The sequence below is a fragment of the Solanum stenotomum genome, chromosome 11 (assembly GCF_019186545.1).
Source record: "Solanum stenotomum isolate F172 chromosome 11, ASM1918654v1, whole genome shotgun sequence".
Lineage (NCBI taxonomy): Eukaryota > Viridiplantae > Streptophyta > Magnoliopsida > Solanales > Solanaceae > Solanum > Solanum stenotomum.
Window position 1 is genome coordinate 43,025,739 of NC_064292.1, and position 15,927 is coordinate 43,041,665.

The following is a 15,927-nucleotide window of genomic DNA, read 5'->3' on the forward strand; positions in this document are numbered from 1 at the left end:
GTCTTTGAAGCTTCCCACATGACCTGAGTGATCCAAAACATTGATTCCTTGTTGAAAAAAGTTCCAGTGATGTTTCTTTTACTCCTCTCAGTCCATTCGTACCAATCCCCTGTCGTTCCTTTGATTCTCTCGGGATCGAAGGATTTAAAACCTACTACAAAGTAAATACAGTCCTCCATTGATCGGAGGAGGGTTTAAGGAAATGGGGGAGGGAAGGTGAGGGTGAAGGTTCCCGGTGATCAGAACTATTCAGAAGGACCACCGGAAAATGGATGTTGGTTTTGGATCTAGTTCATAGCTTGGGAATCGTAGCCAAGAAATATGGGATGCTATTATAGAGAGATTTGAAATCAATCTTGTTAAGTTTTTTTAACTGTGAATCTTAATTAGTATTTCTTTTTGAGATTTTAATTCTGAATCTATTCTGTAGCATCAAAAGTCAGATATGTAAAATATATAATTATCATAATATTCTAACTCTTCTTAGTTACTCCCTCCAAACCAGTTTGTTCGTCTTACTTTCCTTTTTAGTCCATTTCAAAAAGAATGTCTCTTTCCTTTTTTGGCAACTTTTTAATTTCAACTTTCCACATGGCATGTTGACCACAAGATTAAAGGACATTTTGGCATATTCTACATATCTTTAGTTTAGAACCATAAGATTCAAAAGTCTTCCGTACTTTCTTAAATATCATGCTAAGTCAAAACTAGACAAACAAATTGAAATGGAGGGAGTATATTACATATAATAGTTTTAATTTCTAACTCGAAATAGTTAAAACAAGTGATAATGAAGTTTTGACATGCTAATTATTAGAATTTCAGAATAACCACAATAAACTTTTGGGTATAACCATTACACAAAACTATCAACGAAGTCTCAAATATAATAATATAACTTTTGATAACTAAGAGAATTCAATTAATCAAAAGAGAAAAGCAGGTATCCTAAGAGGTTATCCTCTCTTGTTTTCAATGTGTGTGTGGTTCTATGATTTTGTAAATGAGACGGCTTTATATATATATATAGAGAGAGAGAGAGAGAGTAACCTGACTCATGGCTGAAGCAAAACGAACAGTGAAGTCATCATGCTCAGCACGGATCGCCCCAATATGGTTGACAATCAGATATTGCCTCTGATAAGTAAATGGCGTTAAGAAATTACTTAAAGTAATCCCTTGAAAATTTTCTAGTGGATAGTACAAGAAGTTTATTAGACAAAACAGAAGAAACACATAGAAAGTATATTGAGGTATAACTTATAAGCTAAAAATACAAACTAAACTCCTATATATAACATGTACTTTTCGATGAACTAAAGCATTTAAACTCAGAATAAAACTGAATGTGAACTGCCTAATATTTTACAAAAAAATTGTAACTTGCTTCTCTAGTAAACACATTTTTAAAACGGCTTACTGTATTTAAGTACTAAAAAACAAACAATATCTTCATTCGAAGGCCAAATAAGTTTCATGGATTCAAACTACTACTATTAAAAGAGAGAGAGAGGAGGGGGGAGCTTCAAGAAATGAGTACAACGTGAACCACTTTAAATTAGAATAATATTCTCCTTGGCTGTCGAGCTTCAAAGTGATAAAGTTCATAGATAAAAGTAATAATTTGGGACTGTTGGTGAAGAAGAGAGGGAACAGTTAAAATAAAAAGAAGGAACCAGACATTGCAAGCTTTCTTTAACTATTTCCTACAAAAAAAAAAACAATAGATTTTCGGTTGATAACATTCAATTGGAATACGAAAAGAAAAGGCGCAGGCACCGAAGTTCTATTCTGTTTCAAGAGAATCTGTTTACAAGTTATTGGCAGTAATAAGAAGTAAATTTCGGAAAATCAAATCTGACTCGCATGAACCCAAAATTGTACAGCATCAAAAGCAACAAAGGAAGATTAAAGGATAGAAACAGAGAAAGGATATTCTTGTGCCTCACGCAGTGGCAGCTCATGAGGTGCTGGAAGAGTCAGAAGCCGAGTTTGTGCAGAAAATTTAGGGAAGTATGTCGATAACTCTTTTAAAATCGCAGCAGGAGACAGGTGAAGATCTGGGAAAGCAGGTACCACAGGATCATTCTGCATAAAAAGAAAGGTAATAAGGACATTTTCCAGAGTCTCGAAAGTACACAGTATTAAAGTTCATATCATAATAAGAAACAGAACATGAAAAAAAGATTACTGCATTCAAAGGTTCAGTTCAAAATTTGCATAAGAACAAATGAACACACCTTAAATATGTTAATAAGTCTGTTGATTTTCACCCTTTTGTACAATGATTCACTATCTTTCTCTGATGATGCTGCTAGGACAACAAGAACAGGCAAGACACGAAGAAGTGTGTGCCTCTCCGGAAATAGAAGTGCAAAATTCAACTCCAAAGACTCTACTATGAAGACAATGAGAACTTGAAGAATGTCTTCAACACTATAAAAAGTCAAGGAGCTCAGGGAAAAGTAGTGCACAGAAAATAAAGCATACCAATTTCACATACATTAAAAAAAAAAACATTACCACCAAAGTAAATGACATTTCGACAAAAAAAATTTACAAAGAGCAGAGTGGTCAGACGACAGACATCCTGAAAGAGATGGACATTTGCTGGCTTCATCAACAGTGTCACTTTTCCATCATTTGGGCTATACTCAATCAAGTGGCTTAGTATAAAAAGGTACTTCAGACACTTGGAATGCAAGGCTAAAAGAACGGACCAGTGATATCAAGGTTGGAAAGTGATTACCTTTCTAATATAAGATCCTCTCAAACTGATTCTATTCAGTCCCAATGTTTAAACCAATCATGAAGGGCATCACAAACTGGTTACTGATCCTACTTTTATATAGCTATCAGGTGCACTCTCTTAGCATTTTTTTATCAAGTAAATGTATTTTCATACATAAACATGGCCAAAAATTGACTGTATACAAGGGGTATACCAAAAGGTAAAGAATCTAAAAAAAGATATGATTCTCTACAAACTCCACCCAATCTTCTATACAACAAGGAACTCTATGGGTGCACCAAAGAGTATAAGGAACTGGAGACTACTCAACTCAGTAAAAACTCGACTCCACCCCTCCATGTTTTTCCTTCAGCACCTTCTTCCAAAGGGTTTGATCCTCTCCCGTGAGTATGTCCATTAGCCATTTCATAAGCATACTTTCATTGTTGGTCGTGAGGTCTTTGATTCCCAGGCCACCTTGAGACTTTGGTTCTGTTATTGCTTTCCATTTTACCAAATGATTGTGAGTTTTATTGCCTTCTTCCCGAAAATTCCTTTTTAACTTTATTTTTATAATTGTGGTGTTTGGGCCAGCTTGTGTGCGCCTTGACTAATTCCAAGGGATATCTATCGCCTCCCACCAACATCAGGTACTAGATAACTCTGTCCACCAAGGTTAGGACAAAAAATTCCTTTTAACTGTATCTATCAGTTTCAACACAAGCATGGGAAAAGGAATAGGGACAGAATATAGGTGGGTAGACTATCTATCAGTTTCAATACCTTAACATTGTCTAGAAACCCATCAACTTGTAGCCACAGGTTCTCAAATTTGAACTTTGAAGTATGAGGAGTTTATTTCTCAATCTCCACTTTCGAGCATTACGGGTTTATGATTTGAGAACATTTGGGAGAACATTTGTTTAACCTTCCTGAAGGTGAAGCTCCATTCATTAGCTATTAGGAACTTGTCTATTCTTGATACTGAAAGTGTGTTCTCACCCCTAGACTAGGTAAAGGCTGCACCTTGTAAAGGCATGTCTATAAGGCACAGATCTTCAATTGTTTGAGAAGCCTCTCATTGCCTTTGATCATTGTGAGAAGTTGAGTCCTCTCTCAAACTCTAAGACCTAATTTAACATGGTATCAGTGCTTTAGTGCTTTCTTTAGTGAGAAAACAAGAATAATAAGAGAACAAAATTGCTGAAAAAAAAATTCCAGCAAAACCTCTACTGTTCTGCGATTCCGACACTCTCCAGGGGTATTGTGCATATACCAGTACCACCATTACGATCGGAATCCTCGCAGCTTGTGGTGTTTTTCAGCCACTTTTCTGGCAGTTTTCTTTCCAGCAACTTTTTCCAACAAGACAGCAAGCAGTTCTCCTGTTTTCCAGATCTGTTCTTCCGGTTTTTTCCCCAGAATTTACATTATTTTTGAACACTAATAGATCTGTTTTTCATGTCTCTCGGATCCGATATGTTTAGCACTAAATCTGTGAGTTCCACTAACCCAAACCATGGCATCACCACAGAACCTTTAACAGGTAATGCAAACTATTTATCTTGGTCCTCCTCTGTTTATGGTGCAAGGGACAAGGTGTTCATAATCACTTGGTTACACAGGCCAAGGATATTACTGAAAAAGATAGGGGCGAATGGGAGAAGATTGATGCTCAATTGTGTAATCTGTTATGGAAATCTATTGATTCAAAGTTGATGTCATTGTTTCGACCATTCCAAACTTGCTTCTTAGTTTGGGAAAAGGCCCGTGGGCTATACACAAATGACATATCCCGCTTTTATAATGTAATTTCTCGGTTGACTAACCTTAACAAGCAGGACTTGGATATGTCAACTTATCTTGGACAGGTTTGGGCGGTTATGGAGGAATTTGTTGAGCTAATGTCCGCTACTCCAAATGTTGAAAAGCAACTAGAGCAGCATCAGAAGATGTTTCTAGTTGTTACACTTGCTGGACTTCCATCTGATCTTGATGCAGTGCGAGATCAAATTTTGGCTAGCTTTACTGTTCCTGTTGTGGATGACCTGTTTACTCAATTGTTACAACTAGCTGCACCACCTATGTTGTCTAGTCATACAGTACCACCTGCAGATTCTTCTGTCCTAGCATCTCAGACTGCATTTCAGACCGGAAATCGGCATGGAGGCTGGCATGGGAAACAACGACCAAGATGTGGTTATTATAACGAATTGGATCATACCCGTGAGGTGTGCTACTCTCTACATGGTAAACCAAAGAATGCTCATGTTGCTCAAACTGAATATACTGGTAATTCCACCAATCAATTGTTCTCTTTGTCTGAGGTAGAATACAATGACTTTCTTCAGTATCAGGCGAGTAAGCACATCTTCATCAATAGCTTCCGTTGCCCAAGTTGGTAATCCTGTTAATCTTGCTGCTTGTATCACACAGTCCACCACACTTGGCCCTTGGGTTATGGACACAGGTGCTTCTGACCACATTTCTGGTAACAAATCTTTATTGTCTAATATTACTTACTCTCAGTCCCTTCCCACTTCCCACTGTTACATTAGCTCATGGTTCTCAGACCATGGCAGCCGGAGTCGGTCAAGCCAATCCCTTACCTTCCTTGACTCTAAATAATGTTCTTTTTGTCCATGGTTGTTCCTTCGGCCTCTTGTCAATAAGTCGTTCGGCTAAGGCTTTAAATTGTTTCGTCTCATTTTTTAGTGACTTCTTTGTCATACAGGACCTCAGTACGGGAAGGATGATTGGCGAAGGGCATGAGTCAGATGGACTTTATTATCTCAATTCTCACAAATCCACTATAGTTTGTTCAATCTCAGACTCTCCAGGCTTAATCCACATACAATTGGGACACCCTAGTTTATCCAAACTTCAAAAGATGGTACCTAGCTTGTCCAAATTGTCTAAGTTAGATTGTGAGTCATGTCGATTGGGGAAGCACACCCGAGCTGGCTTTTGGGGTGTGAGTTAGGCCCAAGACCTAATTTAACAATAAACACGCACTCTCATATCTGCAAACATTATAATCACCCCCTATCACCCACTGAACATTCCATAGTCCTCTGATTACGGCAAGCTCATCCCAAAGTTTTTCTCTTTGAGGATTTGTGTGAAGGCCATAAACTCCTGTGAAACACCACCTAAAATACTCTTGGACACTTTCCAGCATATAACAAATTGTGTAGGATCCGTGTTGCACTCCTATACAGCTCCAACTTCTCTTGTCCCATAATATTATCTCCCCACCATTACTGCCACTAAATTGTAATTCGGCCCAGCCAATCCATCTAGTTCCAAACACCTGTTGTGAAAAGCTAGATGTCCATTCCTCAGTTTTGGTATCTTGAAGGCATACAATATCTCCCACTTGCGATAAGCTGGATGTCCATTCCTCATTTGGTTTCTTGAAGGCATAGTATATCAGTTTTCAACTAGCGGATTAAAGATTTCAGAGTTTCCTTTTATTGCTTTCATTTAACCCCGCACATTCCAACTGAGCATCTGTAGCTTCATTATGAATGAGATTTGAAAAACCTACCCCTTTCAGTGCTATCACCCCATCTTTCAGAGTTTCACCCCATCATAATTGACCAAGAATTTTAATTTCTCCAACTCCATATCCTTATTTGATCTCTTTTTCTTTGTTTGTTTGCATGCTGATTTGTTTGTCGTAGTTGCAGCTGCCGCCTTTGCTCCATACGCTGGATAATGTTCAGAAATTCATGCTCAAACAGTGACATGCTGACACCAAAAAACTTACAATCCTTTACCGTTACAATTTTGGTCCACCTCAAAGTCATTATCACATGGGTTTTGATTGTATGAGAGTTCGAACCTACCTTTTTTTTTTTTGATGACCGTGGTGTCCGGGCCAGCTTTCCCGCACCTCGACTAATTCCACGGGATACCTGTCACCTCCCACCGGCAACAAGTACCAGGTAACTCTGTCCACCAAGGCTAGGACAGATGGGAAGAATCACCTAGTGTTTTTTGTCTCCACTGAGTTTGAACCAGAAACCTCAGGGTTCTCAACCACTTCATTGACCACTAGGCAACACCCTTGGGTGCAAGAGTTCGAACCTACTTGGTTCCATGGGAGAGAGAAGTATTAGAGTGAGAGGAGAAGTCGGAGTTAGGTTGACTAACCAGTGGTCTCTCTGGTTCTAGAATAACACTTCTGAGTAGTGTTTGCAACACAATTTCAAGGTTGGCCTCATAATCTGCATCGAGTTGTCATGTATTTAGTCTTAGCTGAGAGAATTGCTGGAGAGGCACTGATGTTGTGCAGGGAATTAATTTCATCAAATAGCGGTTTGGGTCTAGCATCCAATATAAGAATGGTTAATCAGTTGATGCAAGGATCTAAATTTAAAAAGGCCCACCTTTCTCTGATAGGTTTAGAATTTTTCCTTCATTTGGGCTTTATTCTTTGGGATTAGACACCAATAACATGAGATTTATCATGACAGATCTTAGGGGTCATGAGCATCCAGTCATAAATACATACATTCATATGCAACAAAATTCACTCAAAGCAGCAACATTGATTAACCATTCCTCTGGGTAGAGAATGTTCATTTGAAGGATACTTGTTCACACGGAACATCTCAACATGCAAGTTTAACAAAATAGCCCACCTCGTGCTCAAGAAGATCTGCAAGTATGTAACAATTCATGTTCAGCACATACAAATACGTGCAAGTTAACATGATTCAAAAACCTAAACATACAAAAGAAGTAGATATATACCTGTAAATCATCCAACTCCTCCCTCATTGAATCTGTATCTTGCCACTGCACACTTACTTGTGTGAATGTCCTGGCATATTGGATATGACAAACAAATGAAACGCTTTCAAATAGGAAGAAGTTCTACTAAATGGATGGTTACATTGAACTTCCTGGTGTTGGGAAAAGTACAAAATAGAGGGGAAAAGGAGAAAACCATGTAACAGATTTCTTTAAGCCGCCTCATTCAATCGATCAGTTAAGCTTAATCCCTAACTAATCTAGTGGACTACACGAATCCTCTGCATTTATTGCGCTCTATTCAGGCTCATTTCATTCCAAATTTAGGCTACTTCATTATAAACATAAAATTTGATGATTGACACTTCATGTTACTAAATTGTTTCTCTGATGCAAGCACCCAGAACAAACAAACAATTAAATAAGATTTTGTGGGACCTTTGGCTTTAACCATTTCTTCTTGGCCATTGTTCTCTCCTTTACACCGTGAGGGGACCACCAAGATTTGGCCCCTTCATCCTGGCAGACTGGCAGTTCAAAGTTCAAAACCAGGATCCTGCCTTTTCCACACCCTATGATGCTCTAGGGAGGGGGTGTTCGGGTTACCTCTAATTTTTGGTGGTTACAAAATTTTTTAGGGGGCACAACAGATCCTATGTTTTCAAGAACTCTTTCAAATTGAAAAATCAGAACAAAAATTTGGAGCAAAGAGTGACCACACTCAGTATACACTGAACAAGAATATACAACACCTTAAAAGATATTACCCCAGAAATATGCTACTAAGAGAGTTTCAATAAAATATGCAAAATAAGATATTCTTGATTGCAATCAAGTTATGGAAGACATTCTCATGAATTAACACCAAGCATGAGGTTGTCGTGAAAATGAAAGAACTTTTACCATCAGTTACATTGATTTTCTTTTAGAATGATCACTTTGTTCAAATATTTCCCTTGTTTTTTGGGGTTTTTTAAAAAAAAATCTGGTAACTTAGTACTTTCCTTGTTTTTTGATTGACAAACACTACCAAAACTGATAAAAGCATTACTACTTTTAAGTAATCAATTTATAACATGTTAAGCCTTTGTGCAACTAATTGTCCTAAATGGCAGGGATGGAAAAGTTGGCACTCGTGAAATACAAACAACTATGACACACACCTTTTGTACCAAGAGAAGTCATTAGGTATACTAGCTTTTGCATTTTTAAGATGATCAAGCTGGATCAGAACATCAAGTAATTTCAGCATGGACCTGCAATAAATTCATTTGAAATTTATGCCCTAATGATCAGTGAGAAGTTAGTGATTCAAGTGCATTATGGAAAACAAAGAAAATACACCAAGCATAAGCTCAATAAAACAGAAAAGATAAACTAAATGAACTAGTAAAGGTGCAAGTTCATTTTCACAATAAAACTTCAGCAGTTCTCAACTGTAAGCTTTTTCTTCTTCTTTTTTGGGAAAATAATCATGTAATAATCAGAAATCAGGTGGTGACGTGGTGTGGCATATTTGAAAGAAGAATTCATCAAATGATTTTGATCTGTGCAAATAACTGGTCTCTGCTTGCATCACAAAGATTAATCAAACAATACTGCACGAACATCCTCTCCAAAAGAGCAAACACATACTGGCTTTCTAGGTCAAATCTATGTAGAGAGGAATTTGACTGCCTCGCCTAATTTTAAGTCTCAAGTAATAAGCTATGTTCATCAGATCAAATTTTCAGCAGCCGGACCAAGTACTACATTCCGTAAATCTCGACTTATCCAAATTTGTCTTTGACAACTATCAAAAATTTTGAAAATAAACTGCTATGTAAATAGCAGTTTCCAATTGTGCTAAAGAAGAGACTCTAACGGAAATTTACATGTTTCCGAAGATCTTTTTTTCAGATTTGGTTAAACTTAACCCCCACGCAAAAAACAGCCATACCCAGGATAGTGGTTTTTTTCCCACTTTGCTATATTGGTGACTCAAACCCCCAACCTCATGATTGGAGGTGGAGGGCCGCTTTCCCTCTTGTCAACATTTTCCAAGATTATACACACCCTAAAAGAAGCAATAACAATCAAGGAAGTGAATACAAAATAGTAACATGTAATCTTTACCCAGTAATAAATCATCACAATACAGAATAAAGAGAATAGACTAATCTATTTTAGAAGCACAAGAGAACAGACTAATGAAAAGATAAAACACATGTACAGACCAAAGATGAGTTACTGTGGGACCATTAATACGACGCTCAGGTCTGGAAAAACGTTGCATGTCAGCTGCCAGCTGCATTGAGACAGATCGAGCAGAAAAGCTTGAATGAGAAGAAATTCATTAGTATAGATTATAGATAAACAGAATAGTCAGTTCAAACCTTAGATGCCGCGGATGCTTGCCATCTCTGAATTTCACGCAAACGGCTCATTTCCAAATCCAAAACTTGGTAAGTTTCGAGATACAGGTCAGCCTGACTTTGCTTCATAGAATCTGGAAGCTGCAATACTATGTCTTTAACTATTACAAGTTTTTAAAAGAAAAAGTAGGACAGTGGCAAAAACATGGTGCAAACATCAAATAAATATGTACAAGGAAGAAAGATTAACAACTTCAATCTGCGATTAATATGTCTAAATAATTGAACAAGAAATTTTATCTCTCAAAAAGATTAGCTTTAAGCACTAGTTCTCTTGCTGGGGCTTCATATACCCATTTAACTACACAATAAACATTCAAACAAAGTACAAAGAAAATGCAAACTAGATAAAATACATCTTTTTTATAACCGAGAATCCCCAAGGACCAACTAGCACACGGTTCGAAATTTGATGCATAATGAGCTCGCCCCTTCTCCACTTAAAAACCTGGTGTTTTCCTCATAGCAGAACTCAAACTCTTGAGGTGCCTCTTTGACAGTTTGACACATCAAGAGATGTGCACCTTACTACTGAACCAAAGCCCAGGAGTAGATGAAATACTAAATATCGCGACAATAATATAGCTCAATAGTTATAAAAGAGAAAAAAAAACAAGAAGGTTCATGAGGCTTAAAGCAAAAGACGTAATGTGAAATGGATGCTACGATGTGCAGTGCACAAGTTACAGAAAATTAAATTATACCAACATATATGAATTTATTACAAAATACAAATTATGATTAAAATGACAAATTTTAGCATCCAATATACAATAATTTTGACATTAATCTAACTCTTTAAAGTTTAGATTCAAGGAACTGATTGATCCTTGTTGGGATAACTATGCACATCATGTTTGAAGCACACACTTTTCTTAATGGGTACTGTTAGAAGCAAACACCTCTATAAAGCGCATGTCTTCACCCATGAAGTGATAATCCCTCCTTTCGCATAGCTTTAAGTGACAACACAACGACTTTCAATAGCTAGCTTGTCATCACATTAAAGAAGTGGTTACATATACATGTAGACTTGAACCAATTTAATAAACCCCAACACATTCAAGAAACGGTATATGGAATTTTATGAATTTGAAAGGAAGTGTATATTTGTTACCTTTCTAGTTAAGGTCTGAAGTCATCAAAGAAGAAAGCAGCTACGATTGGATTGTTTATTAAATGGCTTGCATTGTTTACTGAAGTCTACAAGCCAAGGGATTTCTGTCTAGATCTCCTTATATGTGGACCCGAGGTAGCACAATGGGAGCACTTTAATTTAAACTGAAGCTACCTTTATGAGCTTTATGCTACATGTGTTGATTAGTAGAGAATTTTGCAGTCCTTCGTCATTTGATTTAGTTTAGAGACCTTGGTGAAGCTTTTTTGTAAAGGTAAAGTTATATTAATAGACTACCAAGATGATATAAGAAATACAAGAAACACGAAAACTACAACCATAAAAGTATCAAGTGACCCATTCTAAAAAACTTAAGAAGTCCATGTAATGATCAAGACTATCTAGCATATTACTATCACGCCAAGAATATAAATAATGCAAACAAGTATTCTAAATTTTAGAAATGTGCATACTTTTTCTTCAAAGCAAGCCTTGTTCCTTTCCAGACATAAAGTCCAGAAAATGCATATTAGAGTTGTTCCAAATCTGCTTCAAGTTTTTAGGCATCCTTTCACATTGACAGCATTCCAGTAAACTCCTGATCTTCAGAGGCATTACCCATGAAACACCAATCACATTAAGAAGCAGTTCCCAACATTCTCAAGATACTCTACATTGCAATTGTTAAAGTGTGTGACCATCTCATCTAAAAGCTTAAGTTGCTAGAGAGAGCACACTTATATTATTTAATTACATTCTCAACATACCCTCTCATGAGTCACATGTGGACCTGATATTTTTTCATGAGTCAAGCACGTGAAAATCTTTTTGATATGGGTGACGATGAGATTCAATCTCAAGACCTCTGCCTACTTTGATACCATGTTGAAGTGTGTGACTATCTCATCTAAAAGCTTAAGCTGTTAGAGAGAGTACACTTTTATTATTTAATTATATTCTCAACAACAATTAAAAATGTTCCACTGATTCCTGATCCTCTTCAGGCATTTAGCATTTACTACTAAAAACAAAACCTTGTTCTGTAAATTTTTCTGAGTTAGACAAGCATCCCAAGTGACAATCCATCCCCAACAAGCTACCTTAACAATAGCTTTAGTTTTTCCAGATAGTGTCAAGTAGAAACCTCCTGACCTGCAAGCTTTAGCAGCAGATTGTAGCATTTCTTGACATACAACATTCGATCCTTGTTATTCACCCAGAACAAACCATTCACCTTATTCTGAATAATTGAGATTGACTCCAACTCCAGTTGATAAGTTAGACAAAAAACCTCCAGCTCCCAGTCATTTAAATTTCTCTAGAATTCTAATTGCCATCCTGAGGTTGAGTGATAATCAGCTACATAGCCTCCTTGAGCACAAAGCATCTAAATAGGTCTTGGAAATCTTCTTCTCAAACTCCCCCTTCCCTGCTCATCTATGTGGAACTTTGCCTCCAACCATCCATCTTTCTATAAATATCATCTATAAGCCTTTTCAAATTTCTTTACCACCCCTAATGTATCTCCACGACCATTTAAATAGCAAGTTTTTGATATGAAATTTCAAATTCCTCACTCCCAAGCTGAAAGCCACTTGACTGTAAGGATGTAAGGGAAGAAGCTGAAAGCCACTTTACTGTGACCTTCTTTCTTATCATTTGTTACCACTTGCCACCTTACTAAATGGATCTTCCTTTATCAGCATTACCATCCCATCAAAACTAATGTATAATAGAATTCTTCTTATATAATGTTGTAGACATAGAAAACAGAGACATTGTATATGTTAGCATTCCATCAAGCACACTACTAATTAGGACAAGTCTTCTCCAAAAGACAGATATCATTTCTTCCAAGGGGTTAACTTATCTGTACATCTAAAAAATATTCAGAAACAAACTTATTTGTACTTCTATCAGTTACTCATGGCCAAATAATTTAATCTTTCTTCATCATCCCTAATGAAAAATTACTGTAGGAAACTTGTTCATTTCACACCCCAAAATAACAGCTAATTCCTCAATGCAACATTCTGCATTAATGCTAAATATACTGCTTTTAGACAGATTTTCAGCCCAGAAATTGCTTGAAATCTTAACAAAACCCCTCTTAAATGCAATAGCTGGTCTTTTTCTGCCTCACAAAAAAGTAAAATATCATTTGCTTATAGAAAGTGTAAGTACCATTTCTTCCTCTCCATTCTTGCCAATGCATAGGCCCTTAAACCATCCCAAACTCTCTGCCTTTTTGAATGTTAAGCTCGGATTTCCATCACAAAGACAAAGAGATAGAGGATAAAGGATCACCCTGCCTTAAACCCCTTCCAGACTTGAAGAAACCTTAAGGATCACCATCTATCAATATAGAAAATCTGACTGGGGAAATGCAGAATCTGACCCACTCTGTCCACTTATCACCAAAAATTTGTTAGCCTAAGAAATCTAGCAAACAAGACCAACTGACATGGTCATATGCCTTGGGTGCAGTTGTGAGGAAATTATACTAGTCAATTAACAAGGTTATGCTCTTTGTCCTAGCTAAACTTTAAAGCTTGAATTGAGGTGGTTCATCATTTCTGCTCTCACAAAGCTTCCACCAATATAAAGATATACAAAAATATTGTGAAATGAACTACAAACCACCACCACATATTATAATCATTTTCACCAACACAAACAAAATTAAAAAGCATAGAAGCAAAGTAGAAGATACACATAATGTAAAACCTTATCTCATTAAGAAATCAAAAAAAAATCAGTTAAAAGCTGAAATTCTTTACTAACCTGAGGAAGCGCTTTAACACAACTTCTATATGTGTAGAGCACGGAACCCATTTCCTTCCCCTCTTGTATAAGTGTGTTCTGCAAACAATTTCAGCATTACATCAAGGAAAAGGAATGCAATTTCAGCAGCAGATTACTGATACAATTTCTTAACACATACCAGCTGGTTAATAGCTTTAGTGTCTTCTGATAAAGACAACCTATATGCAGCCACATCACTGTACTCTGCCAAATTCATTTTGAAACGTTAAAAAAAAGTAGTAAAATGAGGCAGTGTGATTTCATGGGTGGTCTATACTTTCAGAAAGGAAGACCTACAAGGAACATTCACGAGGAATCGCTTGAAATTCCAGAAATAATAATATGACTAACAATACAATATTGAATGGAATCTTATTTATCAAAAATAAATACTAAAGGCAAATTCATTTATGCTTGCAACCAGAAAGGAAGATCAAGCAAATTACTAAATTACTAACTACAATAACAAATGGGGAAAAAAATACTGAGTTAGAACTGAAAACCTAAAAGAAATGTAAAAACGATGTGTTACCGATTGGACTAATAGTTGCACCTCCTTCAGCTGAAACCCAAAACCCTGGGCCTTGTACTTCTGGTTGATCATCCTGAAATTATAACGACAAAGGAAGAAATTCACCAATTAGGAAAACATACTTACTGAAAACTATTGAATTTTCAAATAGTGTTAATAGACATTGTTACCTCTAGAGAAAATGTGGATAGTGCAGCTATGGCTTCTTCAATCGGAACAGCCATTTGATGTGAGAGACAAGTATTTTCTTGTAATTAGCGGAAAATATACTGCATTTGTCAGGTAGAAGTGGATGAAATAGGGGAAGAGACTCGAAAAGTTTACCACCTCTCTCTCTGCTCTCTGGTTGGATCTGGCAGGAGAATTACGTCTATTGAAGAAAAAAAAGAAGTAGAAACTATAGTATGTACCAATTCCGTCCACTTTTATTTGTCACTTATTCTTGAAACTGTTTATCATTTTTATTTGTCATTTTTGACATATAAAAAAAAGACAATAATTTTTTTCAAATTTTACTCTCAACATTAAATATTTATTTTTCAAATCATTTTCCAAGACATCATTTAATAGAGGATAATTTGATAAAGTATTTATATCAATAATTATTTTCTTTATGGGTGTGTCAAGTTAAATTGTGGCAAGTAAAAGAGAACGGAGAGGGAAAAATCTAACCATAGTTAATTTTTTTATTTAATACATATTAATGATGCTTTTAAATATAAAGTAATTAGTTTACGATAAACATAATTATGCTTTTTTTTATAGAAAAAATAATCAAAAATCATGAAAAGTATATATTGACTATAGTATACTATACAATATTATTTATATATAGCTGAGATATACACTGACTACACATATTGATTCACTCAAAAAGTTGAATATATATAGTTTAATTATGCATGAAGTATATATTAATTATTTAATCTCGATCAACTCAAAATTACATCTAAGCAATCCCAAATTTTATATATGAAATCATCTCAATGTTTCAAATCTTTTGATAAATAATTCGCTTGAAACAATTCATGTTTACAGTACATCAAGTTTTATTGAAAAATGATTTTATAGAAAAAGGAAAATCAATAATGAAGACGATAACAAAAAAAAAACGCATAAGAAGGAGGAGGACGAAGAAGTTGCAGAAGCAGAAGAAGAAAGAAAGGTTGTTGTTTACAACAAACTTTAAAGTGATAGAAAATAAATTGCAATAAACATAGTTTCATTGATAAACATTGCCGGTACAAATTTGTCCCTCCCTTGATTCTTCTCACTCTTAAGATTTATCCATGATTCAGGGGTCGTTAGTGGCCTATTTCTCGAACTAAGATAATTTGGTTTTCATCTCTTTATGAATATTTCATGAATTTGCAGAATATTCGAGATGTTTTTTCAAGGGAATACCCTTTATATAGGCATGAACTAGGTTTAAGGTTGAGTAGCTCCAAGAATTTTATTTAGAATTGAACACACCTTGTGGAGTCCTAAATCGAATTAAACACGTCTTGTAGAGTCCCACAAAATTTTAATGTCTACAAATGTCCCGTGAGTGTAGACTTGTTGAAAC

General features: G+C 36.0%; 1 protein-coding gene across 2 annotated transcripts in view; it reads right to left on the reverse strand.

The window, feature by feature from the left end:
* The window catches only part of LOC125843741 (protein PIR), a 57,871-nt gene extending 43,154 nt beyond the window's left edge, over positions 1–14,717 (reverse strand). The window contains exons 1-12 of one of the 2 annotated variants that reach the window (XM_049522928.1): positions 14,531–14,717; positions 14,361–14,433; positions 13,968–14,032; positions 13,808–13,885; positions 9,868–9,987; positions 9,709–9,779; positions 8,656–8,748; positions 7,493–7,562; positions 7,333–7,397; positions 2,241–2,436; positions 1,937–2,088; positions 1,051–1,144 (exon numbers count right to left, since the gene is read on the reverse strand). In XM_049522928.1, the coding sequence (XP_049378885.1) occupies positions 1,051–1,144; positions 1,937–2,088; positions 2,241–2,436; positions 7,333–7,397; positions 7,493–7,562; positions 8,656–8,748; positions 9,709–9,779; positions 9,868–9,987; positions 13,808–13,885; positions 13,968–14,032; positions 14,361–14,433; positions 14,531–14,584 (1,131 nt within the window). In that variant the 5' untranslated portion in view covers positions 14,585–14,717. Of the gene's footprint in view, positions 1–1,050; positions 1,145–1,936; positions 2,089–2,240; positions 2,437–7,332; positions 7,398–7,492; positions 7,563–8,655; positions 8,749–9,708; positions 9,780–9,867; positions 9,996–13,807; positions 13,886–13,967; positions 14,033–14,360; positions 14,434–14,530 lie in introns of those variants that run through there. The other variant, XM_049522929.1, reaches the window with a different exon arrangement.
* Positions 14,718–15,927: the final 1,210 nt, after the last annotated feature.